General features: G+C 39.1%; 1 protein-coding gene across 1 annotated transcript in view; it reads left to right on the forward strand.

Annotated features, from left to right (window-relative positions):
- Positions 1-22,883, forward strand: part of MORC1 (MORC family CW-type zinc finger 1) — a 178,708-nt gene that overhangs the window by 125,215 nt on the left and 30,610 nt on the right. The window contains 2 exon segments of the mRNA XM_007450543.1: positions 2,384-2,485; positions 22,411-22,480. Coding sequence (XP_007450605.1) covers positions 2,384-2,485; positions 22,411-22,480 — 172 coding nt within the window.

Here is a 22,883-nt window from a genome sequence, read left to right on the forward strand (position 1 = left end):
CCTGCTCTGATCTTTATGATTTCTTTTCTTCTATTAAACTTGGGTTGGTTTGTTCTTCTTTCTCTAGTTCCCTTAGGTGGAAAGTCAGGTTATTTGAGATTTCTCTTGTTTCCTGAGGTAAGCTTGTATTGCTATAAACTTCCCTCCTAGAGCTGCTTTTTCTGTGTCCCATAGGTTTTGGATCATTGTGTTTTTGTTTTCATTTATCTCTATGTATTTTTTGATTTCCTCTTTGATTTCTTCAGTGATCCACTAGCTGTTTAGTAGCATATTGTTTAGCCTCCACGTGTTTCTGTTTTTTGCAGTTTTTTTCCTTGTAATTGATAGTAAAATAAACTCAAAATGATTAAAGACCTAAATGTAAGACCAGATACTATAAAAATCCTAGAGGAAAACATAGGCAGAACGCTCTTCGACATAAATCACAGCAATATTTTTTTGGATCTGTCCCCTATAGTAATGGAAACAAAAGCAAAAATAAATAAATGAAACCTAATTAAACTTAAAAGCTTTTGCACAGCAAAGGAAACAGTAAACAAAATGAAAGTACAACCTACAGAATGGGAGAAAATATTTGCAAATGATGCAACCAACAAGGGATTAATCTCCAAAATATAAAAACAGCTTATACAGCTCAATAGGAAAAAAAAAAAACAACCCAGTCAAAAAATGGCGGAAGATCTAACTACTGTATACATTTCTCCACAGTAGACATACAGAAAGCCAACAGGTACATGAAAAGATGCTCAATATCACTAAACATTAGGGAAATGCAAATCAAAACCATAATGAGATATCACCTTACACCTGTCAGAATGGCTGTCATCAAAAAAACCACAAACAACAAATGTTGGTGAGAAAAGGGAATGCTTGTACACTGTTGGTGGGAATGTAAATTGGTGCATTCACTGAGGAAAACAGTATGGAGGTTTCTCAAAAAACTAAAACTAGAACTACCCCGTGACCCAGCAGTTCCACTCCTGGATATATATTCGAAAAAAACAAAAACACTACTTTGAAAAGATACAAGCCACCCCAATGTTCATAGCAGCATTATTTACAGTTGCTAAGATCTGGAAGCAACCTAAGTGTCCATCAACAGATGAATGGCTAAAGAGGAGGTGGTTCATATATATACAATGGAATACTACTCCACCATAAAAAAGAATGAAATGTTGCCATTTGCAGCAACGTGGATGGACTTTGAGGGCATTATGCTAAGAAAAATAAGGCAGACAGAGAAGGACAAATACTGTATGATATCACTTATATGTGGAATCAAACAATACAACAAACTAGTGAATATAACAAAAAAGAAGCAGACTCACAGATATAGAGAACAAGCTAGTGGTTATCAGTGGGGAAAGGGAAAGGGGGGCAATATAGGGGTAGGGAATTAAGAGGTACAAACCACTATGTATAAAATAAGCTACAAGGATATATTGTACAATACTGGCAATATAGCCAATATTTTATAAAATGTATGTTGAAACTGTCAAAAAAATTTTTTTAAATGACTGCAGACATCTCACATGATACTAGGCATATTCAGTATCTACTGATTAAGAACAGTACAATAGGGACTTCCCTGGTGGCACAGTGGCTAAGAATCTGCCTGCCAATGCAGGGGACACAGGTTCAAGCCCTGGTCCAGGAAGATCCCACATGCTGTGGAGCAACTAAGCCTGTGCACCACAACTACTGAGCCTGCGCTCTAGAGCCTGCGAGCCACAACTACTGAGCCTGTGTGCCACAACTACTGAAGCCCATGAGCCCAGAGCCTGTGCTCTGCAACAAGAGAAGCCACTGCAATGAGAAGCCTGCACACTGCAATGAAGAGTAGCCCCTGCTCACTGCAACTAGAGAAAGCCTGCTCACAGCACCAAAGACCCAACACGGTCAAAAATAAATAAATAAATTTATTAAAAAAAATAATAAAAGAAAAGAAAGCCATCATAGATATTTTGAAATGAATATATATCTTATTTCCCCCAGCGACATTGGCATAAATTTTAAGAACAATGTATATATCCATATGAGACATTATATATTCAGTATATAGACAGTAATTCATGCAGATTCTTTGCAAAATACTCCAAGCCCTTTGATTCACCGTTGAGCACCATAATCTACACCACATATTTCATACTTAACTTGCATTATAATATTATGTTGTTGTTGTTTTCTATTATTTAGCCTTCACATGTGAATATCTAAGTCATACTTCTTGAAGGCAAAGATCAAAAAATGAGTTTCCTTTGTTTATCCTACAGAAGTCAGCAGTTACTAGAGGCTGAAGAAGGAAAGGGTGAAGGTGGTTTAATGTGTACCACTGATTGCTACTAATCCTTGTATACTTTTTGTTAATACCTTGCTATAGGACTCTTCCTGGGAAATGAAGAGGAAGCAGAGACAAAACCCTGTGCAGGAATGTAAGGCTGTGATTGAAGTTGAAACCAGCAACAGCAATTTGGATATAATCCAGGTGAGATAAACTTTACTGACTGAATGACACCTTGAAATTTATTCACATCCATAAAGATGAGAGGAATCCAAGAAGCATTTCACATTAGTGCCTCAAGTAACTGAAACGTTTAATTGAATAACCTAGTTTTTAGGTGAAGAAACAAGACTCAGAAAGTTTGTTGCTTGCCCAAAGCTACAGAAACTAGTAAAAAGACAACTGGGACTTATACCTCCTGACCACTAGTCCATAATGCTTTTCATTTTAGTTATCAGGGTGAGAAAGCTTTAATATTATGTTAATGTGTATGTGTGTGTATATATAAAGCTGAAAGTTCATCTCAAAACCTGCATGCCCAAATCCAAAGCCTCTGAACCTTTCTGTAATTCACAGTGTGGATTCTCACCAGAAAGTATAATTGTAATCTGACTTAAATTAGGCCACTGCCATAAGTCCTGCTAAGAGAAGTCTTTTCAAGAAATATGGACATACTTTCCATTTACTTCTGTAGATTGTGTATCCCTGATTCTAACTTGGTAGTCAATTTCAAAGACCTACATATCTGGACTACCATACCCTAGACCCCAGCAGAGTTGCCTTCCCTCACTGAACCAAGTGTAAAAGCCCTTAGTGTATAGGAAGAATCCACTCAAGGAATATGAGGAACACTTCATCTGTGAAGCCATGTTAAAGACACTGTCCATTATGTTATAGAGAGCCCTTTGTGTTATAATAAGGAGGTTCATTAGAATGTTTAAATTTAATATCAGGAAAAAATCAATTTCATATTTTCTTTTATAGGAATATGAATTTTATTACTCACTGTATTTCTCTTTATACCTCAGTTGCCAAGAAGCTTATAACTAAATTTCAATTGAAATAAGAATAACTATAGCTACCATGATGGTTGTTATTTTCTGACATAATAATATAAGTGAGAGTATTTAGAAAAAGGCCTGTGTCATTATACATGTCTTTAGGTAAATTACCTCAAAATGCTATTTAGGATTGTGGATTAAGTTTCAATTATAAATGAGCCATTGAGGAGCATAATGTCTTCTGACTTTAGCCTAATTTATGTGCTCTTCAGCAAAACAATATTGTCACAAGGCACATGATATAACAGTAATGGAGGTTTTATTTTTAAAAGTTTTCGTTATGGAACATTTCAGACATAGCACAGTCAACCAGAATGTGCCCCTTTCCCAGCTCCAACAATTATCAACTCATGGCTGGTCTTGTTTCATCTGTATCCTCCCCCTCCCTTGCCAGCCTCATTACTCCCAACCATCATATCATTTCATCCATCATTATAATTGTTTTAAGAAGGTATCTGAAGGGATATTGAAAAGCTCTAGGAGTGATTTGTGAATGAGAATTTATTAACAGTTAAATCCAGGATGTGAAGAAAGTGAGCACCAACATGTTTTCAAAAGGAAAAGGGTCAGACTTTAATCAGAGGCCAGAAAAGAAGACTACAACTGGTGGTGTCAATAACTCAACCTCTTTACCTCTTTGAAGCCAAATGTGATATAACTGTACCTGTGAATATTACTAGTCACGACCTGCTTTGCAGAATCTTCAAAGTCTGTGTGTTTTTCATGTAGCCATTGCTTTGTCACCTCCCTAAGCTTTGTATGCAGCTTTTAGCAAGTGCTTTTTCACAAATTAGGTACGACATTTATATTAAAATTTTTGCTGTCTTTTTATGTAATATTTCTCAAGTTCTTATGTTACTTGTGTGAATGTGTGTGGTGTGATTTATTTGTGTTCTGTGATCCTGACAGGAAGTCTGTTTTCAAATTCATGGTATCTAATTAATTTGGGTAAATACTGTACATTATCCAGTAATGTCCATTAATTTTTCTGTTTGGCTGTGGTTGCAGCAGTTCAAGTAGGAAATAATTGCTTCTGAATGCTTGTCTGCCTGGACTTCTTAAACTCAGAAATTAAAAAAAGATTGTTCTTAACCCCTGGGCTCCTCCCCAGTTATCGTCTAACTGTGGTGCTTGTGTTGTGTATGTGTGTGTGCATGTGCTTTAATTCTGACCCTGCACCTGTCAAATTTAAAGAAGGAGGGTATGCAGGGCTGCAAGAGGTTATCACTTAAGGAAGAGCAATTGGCTACCCACCACCTGCTGCAATTAGGTGGTTTTTATTATTTTGCTGAATTTACTGCAGCGCAGGATCTTATTTTCAGATGTAATAGGCTCCAAAATATATGTTCAGCTCCACAAAGAAAGTCCGTCTCACAGGAATGACTTCACATTATCCAAACTCCCAAGACTGTCGTATTATATCATAACGGCAGTTCAGTCATTTAAAAGATAAATCCAGCCTCAGTCCACTTGGAAGATACATTCTGACTTTCATCGTGTATTCTTTCCCTTTATACCAGTCTGCATGGGTTGGCCAGTTACAGTCTGATGGTGCTGGTGAGCTATGTGCCTGAATATTTAAAGGGCTTCCAGCTAAGACAGCCCACTGTGTCCATCTCCCTACATGGGATGACAGGGTTGATGTTACCAATTGCAACTGTAACATTAAAAGGGCACTGGCCCAGCACCCTCATCCTGTGCCTCCCTGTGCTCTTCTGAGTGTGTTTTTTTCACATTATATGGAGAATATCTCTATTCCGGTCAGCACGTTCTTACTTTTGTGTATTGTTAATGTCTGTCAGTCTGCCTTTGGAAAGGATGTTTTTTCATATTAGGGCATTTCATTTCCCTGTCTTCCAAGTTTCAGGCACATGTCACTCTGGCTCTTGTACCAACAGTTGTGCAATTTCAAGTGAAATGATAAGAGTATTGATTACTTTTCAGATTTCTATTGAATCTGACCACTGCTGATTATTTCAGCTATATGGTCGTATAATCTCCAAGATCACCTCATCTGCTGTGGCTCAGGGTTATAGCAGTTTGATCTGTTTTCCTAACTTCTTCCTCCTGCTACTCCCCTTAATTCTTTTTTATTGGGGGGGTGTCAGATTTTATTACAATAATAAAATTGAATTTTTATTCTAATTGAGCTTCTCTTCAAAAATCAGTCAGGGTTTTACTTTATTTTTATTTTTTTTACATCTTTATTAGAGTATAATTGCTTTACAATGGTGTGTTAGTTTCTGCTGTATAACAAAGTGAATCAGTTATACATATACATATATCCCCAAGTCTCCTCCCTCTTGTGTCTCCCTCCCTCCCACCCTCCCTATCCCACCCCTCTGGGTGGTTACAAAGCACTGAGATGATCTCCCTGTGCTATGTGTCTGCTTCCCACTAGCTAGCTATTTTACATTTGAAAAATACTACAAATAACTCAATAGCTACAAATAACTCAACTTCGTTTCTTTTTGTGGCTGAGTAATATTCCATTGTATATATGTGCCACATCTTCTTTATCCATTCATCTGTTGAGGAACAATTAGGTTGCTTCCATGTCCTGGCTATTGTAAATAGAGTTACAATGAACAATTTGGTACATGACTCTTTTTGAATTATGGTTTTCTCAGGGTATATGCCCAGTAATGGGATTGCTGGGTCGTATGGTAATTCTGTTTGTAGTTTTTCAAGGAACCTCCATACTGTTCTCCATAGTGGCTGTATCAATTTACATTCCCACCAACAGTGCAAGAGTGTTCCCTTTTCTCCACACCCTCTCCAGCATTTATTGTTTCTAGATTTTTTGATGATGGCCATTCTGACCGGTGTGAGATGATATCTTATTGTAGTTTTGATTTGCATTTCTCTAATGATTAATGATGTTGAGCATTCTTTCATGCGTTTGTTGGCAGTCTGTATATCTTCTTTGGAGAAATGTCTATTTAGGTCTTCTGTCCATTTTTGGATTGTGTTGTTTGTTTTTTTGTTATTGACCTCATGAACTGCTTGTAAATTTTGGAGATTAATCCTTTGTCAGTTGCTTCATGTGCAAATATTTTCTCCCATTCTGAGGGTTGTCTTTTTGTCTTGTTTATGCTTTCCTTTGCTGTACAAAAGCTTTTAAGTTTCATTAGTCCCATTTGTTTATTTTTGTTTTTATTTCCATTTCTCGAGGAGGTGGGTCAAAAAGGATCTTGCTGTGATTTATGTCATGGAGTGTTCTGCCTATGTTTTCCTCTAAGAGTTTCATAGTGTCTGTCCTTACATTTAGGTCTTTAATCCATTTTGAGTTTATTTTTGTATATGGTGTTAGGGAGTGTTCTAAGTTCATACTTTTACATGTACCTGTCCAGTTTTTCCAGCACCACTTATTGAAGAGGCTGTTTTTTCTCCACTGTATATTCTTGCCTCCTTTATCAAAGATAAGGTGACCATATGTGCATGGGTTTATCTCTGGGCTTTCTATCCTGTTCCATTAATCTATATTTCTGTTTTGGTGCCAGTACCATACTGTCTTGATTACTGTAGCTTTGTAGTATAGTCTGAAGTCAGAGAGCCTGATTCCTCTGGCTCCATTTTTCATTCTCAAGATTGCTTTGGTTGTTTGGGGTCTTTTGTGTTTCCATACAAATGGTGAAGTTTTTTGTTCTAGTTCTGTGAAAAATGCCAGTGGTTGTTTGATAGGGATTGCATTGAATCTGTAGATTGCTTTGGGGAGTAGTCATTTTCACAATGTTGATTCTTCCCATCCAAGAACATGGTATATCTCTCCATCTGTTGGTATCATTTTTAATTTCTTTCATCAGTGTCTTATAATTTTCTGCATACAGGTCTTCTGTCACCTTAGGTAGGTTTATTCCTAGATATTTTATTCTTTTTATTGCAGTGGTAAATGGGAGTGTTTTCTTAATTTCACTTTCAGATTTTTCATCATTAGTGTATAAGAATGCCAGAGATTTCTGTGCATTAATTTTGTATCCTGCTACTTTACCAAATTCATTGATTAGCTCTAGTAGTTTTCTGGTAGCATCTTTAGGATTCTCTATGTATAGTATCATGTCATCTGCAAACAGTGACAGCTTTACTTCTTCTTTTCCGATTTGGATTCCTTTTATTTCCTTTTCTTCTCTGATTGCTGTGGCTAAAACTTCCAAAACTATGTTGAATAATAGTGGTGAGAGTGGGCAACCTTGTCTTGTTCCTGATCTTAGTGGAAATGGTTTCAGTATTTCACTATTGAGGATGACGTTGGCTGTGGGTTTGTCATATATGGCCTTTATCATGTTGAGGAAAGTTCCCTGTATGCCTACTTTCTGCAGGTTTTTATCATAAATGGGTGTTGAATTTTGTCAAAAGCTTTCTCTGCATCTATTGAGATGATCATATGGTTTTTCTCCTTCAATTTGTTAGTATGGTGTATCACGTTGATTGATTTGCATATATTGAAGAATCCTTGGATTTCTGGGATAAACCCCACTTTATCATGGTGTATGATCCTTTTAATGTGTTGTTGGATTCTGTATGCTAGTATTTTGTTGAGGATTTTTGCATCTATTTTCATCAGTGATATTGGCCTGTAGTTTTCCTTCTCTGTGGAATCTTTGTCTGGTTTTGGTTTCAGGGTGATGATGGCCTCGTAGAATGAGTTTGGGGGTGTTCCTCCCTCTGCTATATTTTGGAAGAGTTTGAGAAGGATAGGTGTTAGCTCTTCTCTAAATGTTTGATAGAATTTGCCTGTGAAGCCATCTGGTCCTGGGCTTTTGTTTGTTGGAAGATTTTTAATCACAGTTTCAATTTCAGTGCTTGTGATTGGTCTGTTCATATTTTCTATTTCTTCCTGATTCAGTCTTGGCAGGTTGTGCATTTCTAAGAATTTGTCCATTTCTTCCAGGTTGTCCATTTTATTGGCATAGAGTTGCTTGTAGTAATCTCTCATGATCCTTTGTATTTCTGCAGTGTCAGTTGTTACTTCTCCTTTTTCATTTCTAATTCTATTGATTTGAGTCTTCTCCCTTTTTTTCTTGATGAGTCTGGCTAATGGTTTATCTATTTTGTTTATCTTCTCAAAGAACCAGCTTTTAGTTTTATTGATCTTTGCTATTGTTTCCTTCATTTCTTTTTCATTTATTTCTGATCTGATTTTTATGATTTCTTTCCTTCTGCTAACTCTGGGGTTTTTTTGTTCTTCTTTCTCTAATTGCTTGAGGTGCAAGGTTAGGTTGTTTATTCGAGATGTTTCCTGCTTCTTAAGGTGGGCTTGTATTGCTATAAACTTCCCTCTTAGAACTGCTTTTGCTGCATCCCATAGGTTTTGGGTCGTTGTATCTCCATTGTCATTTGTTTCTAGGTATTTTTTAATTTCCTCTTTGATTTCTTCAGTGATCACTTCGTTATTAAGTAGTGTATTGTTTAGCCTCCATGTGTTTGTATTTTTTACAGCTCTTTTCCTATAATTGATATCTAGTCTCATGGTGTTGTGGTCGGAAAAGATACTTGATACGGTTTCAATTTTCTTAAATTTACCAACGCTAAATTGGTGACCCAAGATATGATCTATCCTGGAGAATATTCCATGAGCCCTTGAGAAAAATGTGTGTTCTGTTATTTTTGGATGGAATATCCTATAAATATCAATTAAGTCCATCTTGTTTAAGGTAGCATTTAAAGCTTGTGTTTCCTTATTTATTTTCATTTTGGATGACCTGTCCATTGGTGAAAGTGGGGTGTTCAAGTCCCCTATGATGAATGTGTTACTGTCAATTTCCCCTTTTATGGCTGTTAGTATTTGCCTTATGTATTGAGGTACTCCTGTGTTGGGAGCATAAATATTTACAATTGTTATATCTTCTTCTTGGATTGATCCCTTGATCATTATGTAGTGTCCTTCTTTGTCTCTTGTAATAGTCTTTATTTTAAAGTCTTATTTTGTCTGATATGAGAATTGCTACTCCAGCTTTCTTTTGATTTTCATTTGCATGGAGTATCTTTTTCCATGTCCTCACTTTCAGTCTGTATGTGTCCCGAGGTCTGAAGTGGGTCTCTTGTAGACAGCCTATATATAGGTCTTGTTTTTGTATCCATTCAGCCAGTCTGTGTATTTTGATGGGAACATTTAATCCATTTACATTTAAGGTAATTATCGATATGTATGTTCCTATTCCCATTTTCTTAATTGTTTTAGGTTCGTTATTGTAGGTCTTTTCCTTCTCTTGTGTTTCTTGCCTAGAGAAGTTCCTTTAGCAGTTTTTGTAAAGCTGGTTTGGTGGTGCTGAACTCTCTCAGCTTTTGCTTGTCTGTAAAGGTTTTAATTTCTCCATCAAATCTGAATGAGATCCTTGTTGGGTAGAGTAATCTTGGTTGTAGATTTTTCTCCTTCATCACTTTAAATATGTCCTGCCACTCCCTTCTGGCTTGCAGAGTTTCTGCTGAAAGATTAACTGTTAACCTTATGGGGATTCCCTTGTGTGTTATTTGTTGTTTTTCCCTTGCTGCTTTTAATATGTTTTCTTTGTGTTTAATTTTTGATAGTTTGATTAATATGTGTCTTGGCGTACTCCTCCTTGGATTTATCCTGTGTGGAACTCTCTGTGCTTCTTGGACTTGATTAACTATTTCCTTTCCCATATTAGGGAAGTTTTCAACTATAATCTCTTCAAATATTTTCTCAGTCCCTTTCTTTTTCTCTTCCTCTTCTGGGACCCCTGTAATTCGAATATTGGTGTGTTTACTGTTGTCCTAGAGGTCTCTGAGACTGTTCTCAGTTCTTTTCATTCTTTTTTCTTTATCCTGCTCTGCAGTAGTTATTTCCACTATTTTATCTTCCAGGTCACTTATCCGTTCTTCTGCCTCAGTTATTCTGCTATTGACCCCATCTAGAGTATTTTTAGTTTTATTTATTGTGCTGTTCCTCATTGCTTCTTTCCTCTTTAGTTCTTCTAGGTCCTTGGTAAATGTTTCTTGCATTTTCTCTATTCTATTTCCAAGATTTTGGATCATTTTGCTATCATTATTCTGAATTCTTTCTCAGGTAGACTGCCTATTTCCTATTCATTTGTTAGGTCGGGTGGGTTTTTCCTTGTTCCTTCATCTACTGTGTATTTTTCTGTCTTCTCATTTTGCTTATCTTACTGTGTTTGGGGTCTCCTTTTAGCAGGCTGCAGGTTCATAGTTCCCGTTGTTTTTGGTGTCTGTCCCCAGTGGCTAAGGTAGGTTCAGTGGGTTGTGTAGGCTTCTTAGTGGAGGGGACTAGTGCCTGTGTTCTGGTGGATGAGGCTGGATCTTGTCTTTCTGGTGGGCAGGTCCATGTCTGGTGGTGTGTTTTGGGGTGTCTGTGGCCTTATTATTTTAGGTGGCCTCTCTGCTAATGGATGGGGCTGTGTTCCTGTCTTGCTAGTTGTTTGGCATAGCGTGTCCAGCACTGTAGCTTGCTGGTCGTTGAGTGAAGCTGGGTCTTGGTGTTGAGATGGAGATCTCTGGGAGATTTTTGCCGTTTGATATTACGTGGAGCTGGGAGGTCTCTTGTGGACCAGTGTCCTGAAGTTGGCTCTCCCACCTCAGTGGCACAGCCCTGACGCCTGGCTGGAGCACCAAGAGCCTGTACTGTTAGTGTTGGAGGGTCTCCTGCAGAGGCGGGGTATGGCTGTGTGTCACCGTGAGGACACTGGCAGCAGAGTTTCTGGGAAGTACTCCTTGGCGTGAGCCCTCCCATGGTCTCTCCAGTTGCTTCTGATCACATAGTTTGTGGGTGTCACTTCTGTGGCATTTTTTCCTTTTCGATATTAATTTGTGCTTGGCCTTTCAGCCAGCGTGGGCCATTTGTTTTCAAAGTCCATGCACTGAGAGTGCTCTTGGTAAGAGCTTGCTTGCATATGTCGTTGTGGCTGTGGCAGTTTCTAGCTGGGATTCAGTTAAAACTCCAGACATTTTTTTAGAGATTAAAAAACTGTCATGAAAATAATGAGGAGTTTTTTTTTTAAGGACCTCTTAATCCTCTTCGTAATGCCCTAGATAGCTGCTTGATTGGACCTTTGGAGCCATTATATGTGGAGCCATCAGTCTGCGCTGCAGCGAACTTCTTTCATTATTTTACACAATCTTGTTAGCACAGCTACCATTCCGTCCCCCATTTCAGGGCAACTAGTGTGATCCCGATTTATTATCTCAGCTCCTGCAAAATTGTATTTTTCTGAAATTCTACTCTGTGTGTGCGTGCATGTGTGTTTTAGTGGAGTTAGCCTTTCCTTTTTCGATGTGGCTGTGATGAAATTCAGCTGCTATTCTTCACATGTATCATCTCATCTAATCCTTTTAATAACCTGAGAGGTACATTCTCTTTTCATCCCCATTTTACAGAGGAAGAAAATAAACTCGCTCAGGATCACAGTCAGGAACTGGTCACCTTAAACCCTAGCTGTTCAACCTCAGCTCCCACTTTCTTAACCACTCCTCATTATGACTTCTCCCTTTATTGCCCATCTGCATGGGCTGACCCCCACATCAGTTCAGCCCATTGCATACAGGTGGGTTGGAGTACGCAAGTACACTTTTCTCAGGGGTGAGGATTTGAATATTTTGGCTTAGACAGGTTTCCAAAGTTTCATAGATGGGCATTCTCCAGCCAAGAGTCTTGAAGTCGTTTAAAAGAAAATCAAGCCGTCATCCACTCCTTGCCCAGATTAAGCTAACTTCCCGTTAGCCCATTTCTGACCTTATTCAGTCCAAATCTGACCTACACAGTAAATGTTCTTTTGTGCTCAATATCTGACTCTTTTCTTTCCAGTCAACCTAGAATCACATAGGAACCATCAGGATCATCATCTCAGGGATGATTCCTGGAAAGGAGCGTCTTCTCCTTGCCCAAGATTATGAGTCTAGTAATATGGCTGCGGTCATAACCATAGCACCAACCCCTCCCATGAGCTGGTGTCTCCTGACCCTTGGCCTCCAGAAAATCCTATTATTTCCCATCTTCCAGCTCAAAACACATGCCCTGCCCTCTCTTTTAATGAATGCTGGATGTTCTGAACTGTTTCTGTCTCAAGCATTTACAAACCCATGTGTAAAGTTCAAATATGTCCCAGTTCACCCCAGATGGGGAGGAAGTAGAAATTCTTTTCTGCACCCCTTACAGATGTCAGGGGAATCAACATCTAAGTGAAGCTTGCTACAGCTCTGCTTTACTGGAGCAATGCCCTGTGGTACTGTTGTAATTAAGGGTTTTTCTAAGTTCAATTAAAAACTCCTTGTGCACTTCTATGTGATAAATTGGCACTTCACCGTTACTCCAGGCAAAAATTTGACATATGAGCTCCGTAGGACCCCAGTGCCCCTCAGACTAATGCAATCTGATCAGCTGTCACTGTACCATGCTTAATAGAAGAAATAAAAATAAAAATGAAGCAATGGGACTAGATTCCCAAGCATCTTGTCAAAGAGGTAAGCAGTCTCAAGTTATGTCACCAGTTGAGATGTAAGAAATGACTATACAGAATAGACATCCTAGAGGATCTATTCTGAAAGGTGACTGGGAAAATTAGGTCGCCAAACCACAGCAGATGGTCAGGCAAGCAGATGATCAATTGGGAGAATGCTTCAAAATGCAGGAACACCAGGGGAATAAAATTACCAATGCCAACAGTAAGTTAGAGAAATTGAGCAGGAAAAATATTCTGAGATGTTAAGTCAGACTGATGAAAGTACTAACTTTTTCTTACACATGGGCATGCTTTTGTTCATCTTGGTGGAGCATGTACTCCAAGTTGACATTATGCAGATTTTCTGACTCTCATATGAAGCAACATTTACCTTTTTCCTATACTAGTATTTGTTGTTTTTCCATATTTTATAATAACCTTCTTTCATTTTCTGCTCTGAATATCAGTTGCTAAGGCAGTGAAAGAACACCTATGGGTGTGGTTATTTTAAGTCAGGTTGGACCTGCCTGTTTAATAACCAGGAGCCATACGACCTTTTTGGTTGGACTGGCTTTGGCCCTTTTGTCCTCCGTGGTCATTTAGGTCTTTTTGCCTCTCACCTGGCCTCAGGAGCAGACTGGCAGATAGATTCATTTCATTTTCCCAATCTGCAGACATTTGAAAAACTCAATGGCCAGATCACCACTGACAGATGTATTTTAAGAGTTTGGCAATGGAATCTCTGGGGTTTACTCTGAAAGGTGTAACCTCCAGCATATAGTCCAGGGTGTGATACTTTCTGGGGCTGAAGAAAGATTGATGAATAAAGGAATGAATGGATGGAACCATCTTCCTGTTTTGGCATGAGCTAATAATCCTTTACCAACTACATCTGGTTAGCTCTTTAGGGCATCTTTCAAAAGCTGATGCCAGCTCAGGAAAGGCATCAACCCACTCTGAATCCCTGGGGTCATTGATGGTGCCTCTGTGGTATGTTACAAAAGCTGAGGAATGTCTGGAAGAGTTGATGAGTTTCCAATGTCTAGGTTTATGTTCTGTGGTAGCCAAAAAAAAAAAAACCAAACCCCCAAACAAACAAACAGACAAACAAAAAACAACAGTTAAGTACCCTGTTTTGGCATCACTACTATATAACAATGAAAGTGAAAAGGTGACTCAGTAACCCAAAAGAGGTGAAGAAAGAAGAAAAGCAAATAACCTGCGTAGTCAGTACCTAAATCAGCTGCATCCACCCTAAATAGGCAAATTTTTCTGACTCCTCTAACAGAAATTTTTTTTAAATGGGAAACTGCATTGATATTGCAATAACATGATTTCTGATGTTTAAAGTTGCTTTAATTTCAAAAGCAAGACATTTATTAGTCAGTTTTCCTGGTTGATGATGTTACCATTGCCTCTGTATGAACCTGTATAGTCCTGTGATTGTTGCTAACAGTATCAGAACTTTCACAGTCCTGTGATTGTTGCTAACAGTATCAGAACTTTCACAGACAGAGCCACCCCCTTATGAGATATAAACCAGAGCTGCCCCAAGGGCTTTGGAGGAAGAATTGTCTATACTCACCCTCCATAGCATCATCCATCAACTCACCAACAGACTTACAGACACAAAGACAATATGTGATACATCCCCTGACTTAAAGGAAAATCTCCTGGGCAATGTATAATGAATCTAAATATTCAAGTGCTAGTGTGTGAACTATCAGGAACCAGGCACCAATTCAAGACACATTTACTGAACAGTACTATGTTAGAGATTTTGAAGGACACCAAAAAAAAACAAAAAAACAAAAAAACAAAAAAAAAACATGATCTCTTCTCTAAAGGAGCAGAAAAATTGGAAGACAATTCTACAAAACCATGAGTTAGCATTATTTTATGGAAAGCAGACAGGCTCTGAACTCTGACAGACTGACCCAGGTTCACATTCAGACCTGCATGCCACATGTCAGTTGTATCAACTTATGGTCTTCTGTTTTCTTTTCTATAGAAGGAGAATAATAATATTACTGACTCTCAAGGTTATTATGAGAATTAATGGGATGATTTGTGACAGAATGAAAATAATTCCTTGTGTTACAAGAAACATTTTTTTAAAGATTTTTTTTTTTTGATGTGAATCATTTTTTTGAAGTCTTTGTTGAATTTGTTACCACATTGCTTCTGTTTTATGTTTTGGTTTTTTGGCCACGAGGCATGTGGGATCTTAGCTCCCTGACCAGGGATCGAGCCCACACCCCCTGCATCTTTTCAAAGATTTTTCTGATGTGAACCATTTTGAAAGTCTTTATTGAATTTGTTACAATATTGCTTCTGATTTATATTTTGTTTTTTTGGCAGTGAGGCATGTGGGATCTTAGCTCCCCAACCAGGGATCGAGCCCACACCCCCTGCATTGGAAGGTGAAGTCTTAACCACTGGACCCGCCAGGGAAGTCCCCAGAAAAAACATTTTTAAAACACACCTTTGTAATTCCAAAGAAGGAAAATTCAGCTTTGGATAGGCCAGGAGATGGGAGTAAAGAATGAAAATTGGGAGAGTGACATTGCTTTGTGGAAGAAAAGGTAGAGCCAGAGAGTGACCCTGTGTTTGTGGGAAGGGGTGGGAGGAAGGAGAAAGGCTGTAATCACACAAGCAGAAAAACACGGGTGCTGCAGAATCGGAGAGTCTGGAGGGGAAGGTTTGTAGAGAGAGATGAGTAGGCTAACAATTGACGAAGTAAAGTAGACCTGCTTCATGGTAATTTTAAGCTGATTTTTGCCTTGTGTAACTATTTCCTCCATTTCTCAACACAACTTCCAGTAAAATCTGTATATTTATTAATGCTTTGTACAGTTGGATTTCTTTTGGGGAGGTGGACCCAAGTGTTGAATTCTGTTTTGAAGTGTCATGGCAAGAATCAAGGCTACTACAGGATCCCAGTCTTATCTAGATCCCATAGATATGAGGGTTGGCTATTAAAAATAATTAAAACTCTTTGTAATTTACTGTTAATACTTTTTCAGAGAAAGGAAGAAATCAATATGTGCTAGAGTACATAAAATAGACATTTTGGAAAGAGTATGACTTATACTTGTCTTAAAAAGTGGGAAAGACATAAGAAAAGGAGGAAGGAATGTATTTCAGGTAGAGAGAACTATGTGGGCAAAGGTATGGAGGCAGAAGTCTACCTAGTGGTTACAGGGAATTCTGAAGAGAACTTTTTGGTTATTATAGAGAATGTTTATTAATATTTCCAGATATCTTAGAATCACATTGAGAAGAGTTTTGAATACCAGAAAAGGGTTTGTACTTGAGGGAGAAAGTAGTCAGGACCTGTAGGCAAGTTTTGAGAAGGAACATTTAATCATGGACATTTTGTCTAAAGAATTAATTCTTTGTGTTATGAAAATGTTGTGATAATGAAGCAGTACTGGAAAGAGGAGAAACTAAAGACCAAAAAACCAAGTAGGGTGCTGCTGCCTGGAGATTGTAGTACAAGAAGACAAGGAAAAGTGAAACATCTTGAAGGAAAATAGCACAACTTGGAAAGGCATATGGTAGACTAAACAGTGACAGCAGTTTTGAGGTGGCACAATCTGGAATGAAAATATTATTATAAATAGAAAGAGGACTTGACCAGAGGAATCTAAGTGGGCAAAGGTGAGACTGAGGATTTGAAGTTCAGCAAGATATTCAAGGGTAAGCGTCCTGAAGTCAGTTGGAAATAACTGGGGCACAGATGAGAAGTTAGGGTTGATGATGCTGGGAAGCCATTGTTTGCATAAGGGTGATAATTTAACCCCCTGAAATTTTCTTTGAGGGAAAAATAATAATTACCCAGGAAGAGTTGGGACACAGAAGGTTATCAAAATCAAGAGAGGAAAGAATTCCAAGGGACTTCTTCATGCTTCCCCATCTCAGTAAATAATACCATCACTCACAGTTGCTCAGGCCGACACCTGAATTTCTCTCATTTCACACCCTGCACTAAACCCATCAGCCAATCTTACTGAATCAACCTTCAAACACATACTCTGTTCTACCCCCTCCACAGCTACCCACCTGGCCAATTCACTAACATTTCTTACCAGGATTATAGCAGTAGCCCTATAAATGATTCCACTGCTTCTTTTGGCCTCCACAGTCTAAAAATCTGAGTATCCCATCCAAAATATAAGTCCTACTTAGAACCCTCCACTGGCTTCTTTTTTAAAAATTTTATTGAAGTATAATTGAGTTACAATGTTGTATTAATTTCTTTGGTACAGCAAAGTGACTCAGTTATACATATATACATATATTCTTCGTTTTAAAATTTATTTAATTTATTTATTTTTAGCTGTGTTGGGTCTTCGTTGCTGTGCGCAGGCTTTCTCTAGTTGTGGCAAACGAGGGCTACTCTTTTTTGCGGTGCACGGGCTCTAGGCACGTGGGCTTCAGTAGTTGTGGCTTGCGGACTCAGTAGTTGTGGCTCGCGGGCTCTAGAGTGCAGGTTCAGTAGTTGTGCACACGGCCTTAGTTGCTCTGCGGCATGTGGGACCTTCCTGAACCAGGGCTCAAACCTGTGTCCCCTGCATTGGCAGGCAGATTCTTAACCACTGCGCCACCAGGGAAGCCCCCCATATATTCTTTTTCATATTATTTTCCATTATGGTTTGTCACAGGGTATTGAATATAGTCCCCTGTGCTATACAATAGCATCTTGTTGTTTATCCATCCTGTATATACTAGTTTGCATCTGCTTATCCCAAATTCCCTTTCCTTCCCTCCCCTCCCCCTTGGCAACCACAAGTCTGTTCTGTATGTCTGTTAGTCTGTTTTTGTTTCATAGATATGTTGATTTTTATCATATTTTAGATCCCACATATAAGTGATATCATATGGTATTTATATTTCTCTTTCTGACTTACTTCACTTAGTATGATAATCTCTAGGTCCATCCATGTTGCTGCAAATGGCGTTATTTTATTCTTTTTGATGGCTGAGTAATATTCCATTGTATATATGTACCACATCTTCTTTATCCATTCCTCTATCAATATACATTTAGGTTGTTTCCATGTCTTGGCTGTTGTGAATAGTCCCGCTATGAACATAGGGGTGCATGTATCTTTTCGAATAATAGTTTCGTCTGGATGTATGCCCAGGAGTGGGATTCATGGAGCATATGGCAGCTCTATTTTTAGTGTTTTGAGGAACCTCCATACTGTTCTCCATAGTGGCTGTGACAATTTACATTCCCACCAACAGTGTAAGAGGTGAACCCTCCAATGGCTTCTGCTCACACTTAGAATGAAATATAGTGCCCTCCAAGGCCCTACATGACCTGGCCTGACTTCCTTGCTGTCCTCACTGCCTATAGTTCATTCCTTCTCTCACTCCGCTCTAGTCACCCTCACCTTCCTTGGCCTCTAACACCCTAAGCTTATTTTTCCTTCACAGCCTTTTCCTTTGTTCTTCATAATGCCTGGACTCCACTACTCCCTACTCCCAGCAACACACGTGGATTTTCCTGACTTGCGTTTCAACTTTCTTTTATTCTGTGAGTATATGGAGCATTGGTTACTGTCCTAGACATTGGGGATACAGTAGGAAAAAATTAGGCACTACTCCCTGTCTTCATGGTGCTTCCATTCTAGTGGGGAAATCAGACAATAGACAAGATGAATAAGGAAAATATGTTGCATGGTAGGCAATCGTAAGTGCTAAGGAGAGAAATAGAGCAGAGTAAGGGGACAGGAAGTGTCAGTGTGGGTGTGGTGAGAGTGAGAGCAATTTTATATAGAGGGGACAAGCAAGGCCCAATTGAGGGAAGATGCTTGAGGAAAGACTAGAAAAACGTTGAGGGGAATAAACAAATCAACAGCAACTCAAAGACCTGGAGAAAGGAGGGTGTAGATGATTACAGTGACCCCAGAGAGGCAGTTGGGTAACCCAGGTCATTCTCCGTCTCTTACCTGTGATATTTTTCTTCAAAGAACTTATATTATTACATATCCATCTTTTTATTTATTTATTATCTTTCTCCCTCACTAGAAAATAAGCTCCATAGTCTTCATCATAGCAGTGTCTGACTCAAACTGGGAACTCAGTTTTACTGAATAAATTACTGAACAAAAGGGAGGCGCCTAGAACATAATGTTAACCATGGAAGAGTGAAAACAGGAAGGGCCTTTGAAGTTGGCAGGAGGGCAAGAACTGGTAGCCTTTATGGGTCCTTGATAAAATGTTCGGGGTTGGTGTGGAGGGGCAAAGAAGCAGAAGGAAAGAAGCCAGACAAAGTGATATCAGCCATTTCTTAAGCTTCCTTAATGCGGGTTGAATGAGAAAAGTGTTACACAGTTGACTATGCTATGCTCTTTTTCCTCTCTCTAACTTATTTATGATTTATTTATCCTCTTAAATAGATACTTCACAAAATTGAGCATGTGGTATTATGCTGATCCTTTGCATGCCTTGGAGAGTTGACAAATCCCACTCTACTCATTGTTAACATAATTTTAATTAAGGTATCTAAAACCCCTTGTTAAGACTTAACTGTAATCTCATTTACTGTGTGGGAAGTATTATCTATTTCAGGACCGACGTAAAATCTTAGGAAAGCGATATCCTCAAACTGCAGAGTATGAGACACAGTTAAGCCTAAGTGGCTGGAGAGCATTTCTATACTGAAATGAAGTAATATATGTGAAAGAGCTTCACAAGTATCAAAATATACAAATAGTGTCATTGAAAAGACAACTGCATGTTTTCTTGTCTCAGCTTGAAAAAATCCAGACCTTCAAAGCTGCAAGTACATTGTAAAAAAAAGGCGGCATCCTATGAACTCAGATATTTACACAGTGTCATTTAAAAGGAAATACTGTAGGCTGTGAATTGTTTATCCAAAATATTTTAAACATTACTATGCCAAAGAATAAAGGAAATAAAAGAAAGGAAAAGAAAAGAAGGAAATCTCTCCTGCAATAGAGACGGTAAAGCCTCGTGTAAGTTAACAATTTTGGGGTGAGGGGAACATATCTGACCCTCATGGAAACAGCCCTCACACGGCAGAGCTCAAAGCAGAGAACCAAACAATGAAATGCAAAAATAATTTCAAGAGGCTGTGTTAATAATACCGCCACCAGGAGTTCCCTGCTGGGAGTGCTGTCATTTTTAAGCTTGGATACTTTTATCTTGTCTGATTTCCATCATAAGGAGAAGTTACCAAAGAAAATGAACACATCCTGAGTAGGATCATCATAGATTATTACAAAGTGGTTATTACTAAAGGCGTTAAGTAGTTCTTCTCATGAGCTTATCTTGTGGTTGCTGTTAACTGTGGTAGGAAATAGTCTATGCTGCTTATAAACTGGTCAAAAAATATTCATTTCAAAGGAGAGATGCAAAGTATGGAGCTTTTCCTTACATATCAACACATCAGGAGAAAACTTTAGATTTTATGTTACATCAGAAATAAATAAGATACCATTTTAAAGTCATTTTGCAAAATGAACTTTAAAAATATATGCATTTTTGTCCTGCGACTTGAGGACACAGGGAGGGGGAGGTAAGCTGGGACGAAGTGAGAGAGTAGCATTAACATGTGTACACTACCAAATGTAAGATGGATAGCTAGTGGGAAGCAGCTGCATCGCACAGGGAGATCAGCTTGGTGCCTTGTGACCACCTAGAGTGGTGGGATAGGAAGGGTGGGAGGGAAACACAAGAGGGAGGAGATATGGGGATATATGTATACATATAGCTGATTCACTTTGTTATACAGCAGAAACTAACACAACATTGTAAAGCAATTATACTCCAATAAAGATTTTTTTTTTTTAAAAAAAAATATATATGCATTTTCTTTACTTCCTGGCACATGAATTTATTTACAGTATAAGAATAAAAATATTTTGAAATGGACCAAAGTAGCTTAGAATCAGTTTTATTTATTTCCCCCTACCTACAAGGCTTGTTTTTAAAAAAAAAATATATATGCATTTTCTTTACTTCCTGGCACATGAATTTATTTACAGTATAAGAATAAAAATATTTTGAAATGGACCAAAGTAGCTTAGAATCAGTTTTATTTATTTCCCCCTACCTACAAGGCTTGTTTTCTCTTAATTTGGGTAAAATAGAAAATGACGGTGATGGACGGCCTCACAGTTCTTTCGTTGCTAGGTTACATGTGTGTCCATTTAACTTGCTTTCTGACAGAGCGCAGTTTCCAGAATGCCGTGTTAAATATATGCCTTTGTTTCCTGGGAGGGGAGAAAAGGAGGGTTGATAGCCTCCCCATCCCACATTTGTTTAGCAGTTTAGAGGGGGCAGTGAAAGGCGAAGGATACACACAATGGGTAAGCTCCAGAAAACTGAGAGCTCTACACCTCACACCAGGTGATGGAGTCAGGAGCCCAGTGTGTCTCAGCACGTGTTCAGGGGTCTTCAGATCAAGGAGCAGACAGAGCTTTTGTTTTACCCCTGTCTTCGATTCCTTTTTTTACTGCCTTTGCCCCACCTTCTCAGACAGTTAAAAATACGTGAAAGGAGCTTCTGGATCTGTTTTCTTGGTGGCATAAACAAACTCCATCTCTCTCTCTCTCTCTCTCTCTCTCTCTCTCTCTCTCTCTCTCTCTCTCTCTCTCCCTTTCTCTGATCTAAAGAAGTGCATTCCCAAAATGTAAGTTCTTTTGTGCGAGCCTTGTAAAATAGGCTGACAGGGTTCCCAAGCCGATGGGGGACCTGGCTTCTGATTGCCATATTCCACCCCACAGCCTCTCCGAAACCCCCTTGGCCCTCATCCCGAACACCCCCCCCACACACACACACCCTCACTGTAGGTACCACCAACCCTCCTGGCCCCTACATTCAACACATTAAGGCTCTGCAACTCATTTTAAGCAGATTTCCTGAGATGATGTCAAAAGACAAGGTGTCCCTTCCCTCAACTTCCCAGGTACGCTCCCCGGCCCCTTCCCCATGTTCTTCCTCATCAGGCCCCGACCTCCTCAAAGTTCTCATTGCGCTGATGTTGAGCTCATTCTCTGTGTCTGCTCTGCAGCAGCAGGGGTGTGACCGTCCTTCTCAAAGCAGCAGAGGCTCCACTCCTGGTGATCAAACACTTGACCCATGTGTGAGAGTCATTGTTACATCCATATAAGATACGGATTTTTTAAAAATATCTATGCAAATATTGGTAGAAATGTAAAAATCCCATGAAAGAAATGATAGACATAAACGTGACAGTTATAATGCAACCATCCTTGAGCTGCATGCCAGTATAATTTTTTTTTTTTTTTGCGGTACGCGGGCCTCTCACTGTTGTGGCCTCTCCCGTTGTGGAGCACAGGCTCCGGACACACAGGCTCCGAGGCCATGGCTCACGGGCCCAGCCGCTCTGCGGCATGTGGGATCCTCCCGGACCGGGGCACGAGCCCGTGTCCCCTGCATCGGCAGGCGGACTCTCAACCACTGTGCCACCAGGGAAGCCCACCAGTATAATTTTTGACAACACGTATGATTGTCTCCCTTCATAACATGTCCCTAAACTGTCCTGGCAACTTTATGGTCTCTCTCTGATATGGGCATTGATGTTCAAAGTCATTTTTGCACCTTACTATATGTCCTTTGTTTTTGTACAGCTTTAAATACAGAGCTTGTTTTTCAGGTTTTAGATAAAAGTGACACTGATGTTTCACTGAGACAAGAAGAAAAGGAAGTTTCTCTTAGGAAAAAAGGTAAAAAAAGAATTCAGTTTACATATATTAGCTGTAATGTCTTGAGTCTTTTTCAATATGACTTATGCGACATAACTTATGTAGGATATAGATCAGAAGTTTGGTAGCAGTTCGGATTTAAAAAAATTAAATCTGTTGTTCCAATAGTGGGAGGAGAGGTGGGTAGAGAGTGAGCTGCCAACCTCACACGTTTTGGAGGGGCAGGGGGACACTTCCTGCCTGAGTGCACTTCTGCCAGTACTGCCTCACTGCCTGAAATTCCAACAGTGGACGTATGTCACCCCCTCATTGAGTTCTGCTTAGAAATTTGCTGACGACTGATATCAGGTCTATAATTTTCAGAAACTAGTTTTGAAAATTACGATGACATTCCTCTGTTTTCAGTCATTTTAGTTCTTTCCCT

The sequence above is a fragment of the Lipotes vexillifer genome, unplaced genomic scaffold (genome assembly GCF_000442215.2).
Source record: "Lipotes vexillifer unplaced genomic scaffold, Lipotes_vexillifer_v1.1 scaffold946, whole genome shotgun sequence".
Taxonomy (NCBI): Eukaryota; Metazoa; Chordata; class Mammalia; order Artiodactyla; family Lipotidae; genus Lipotes; species Lipotes vexillifer.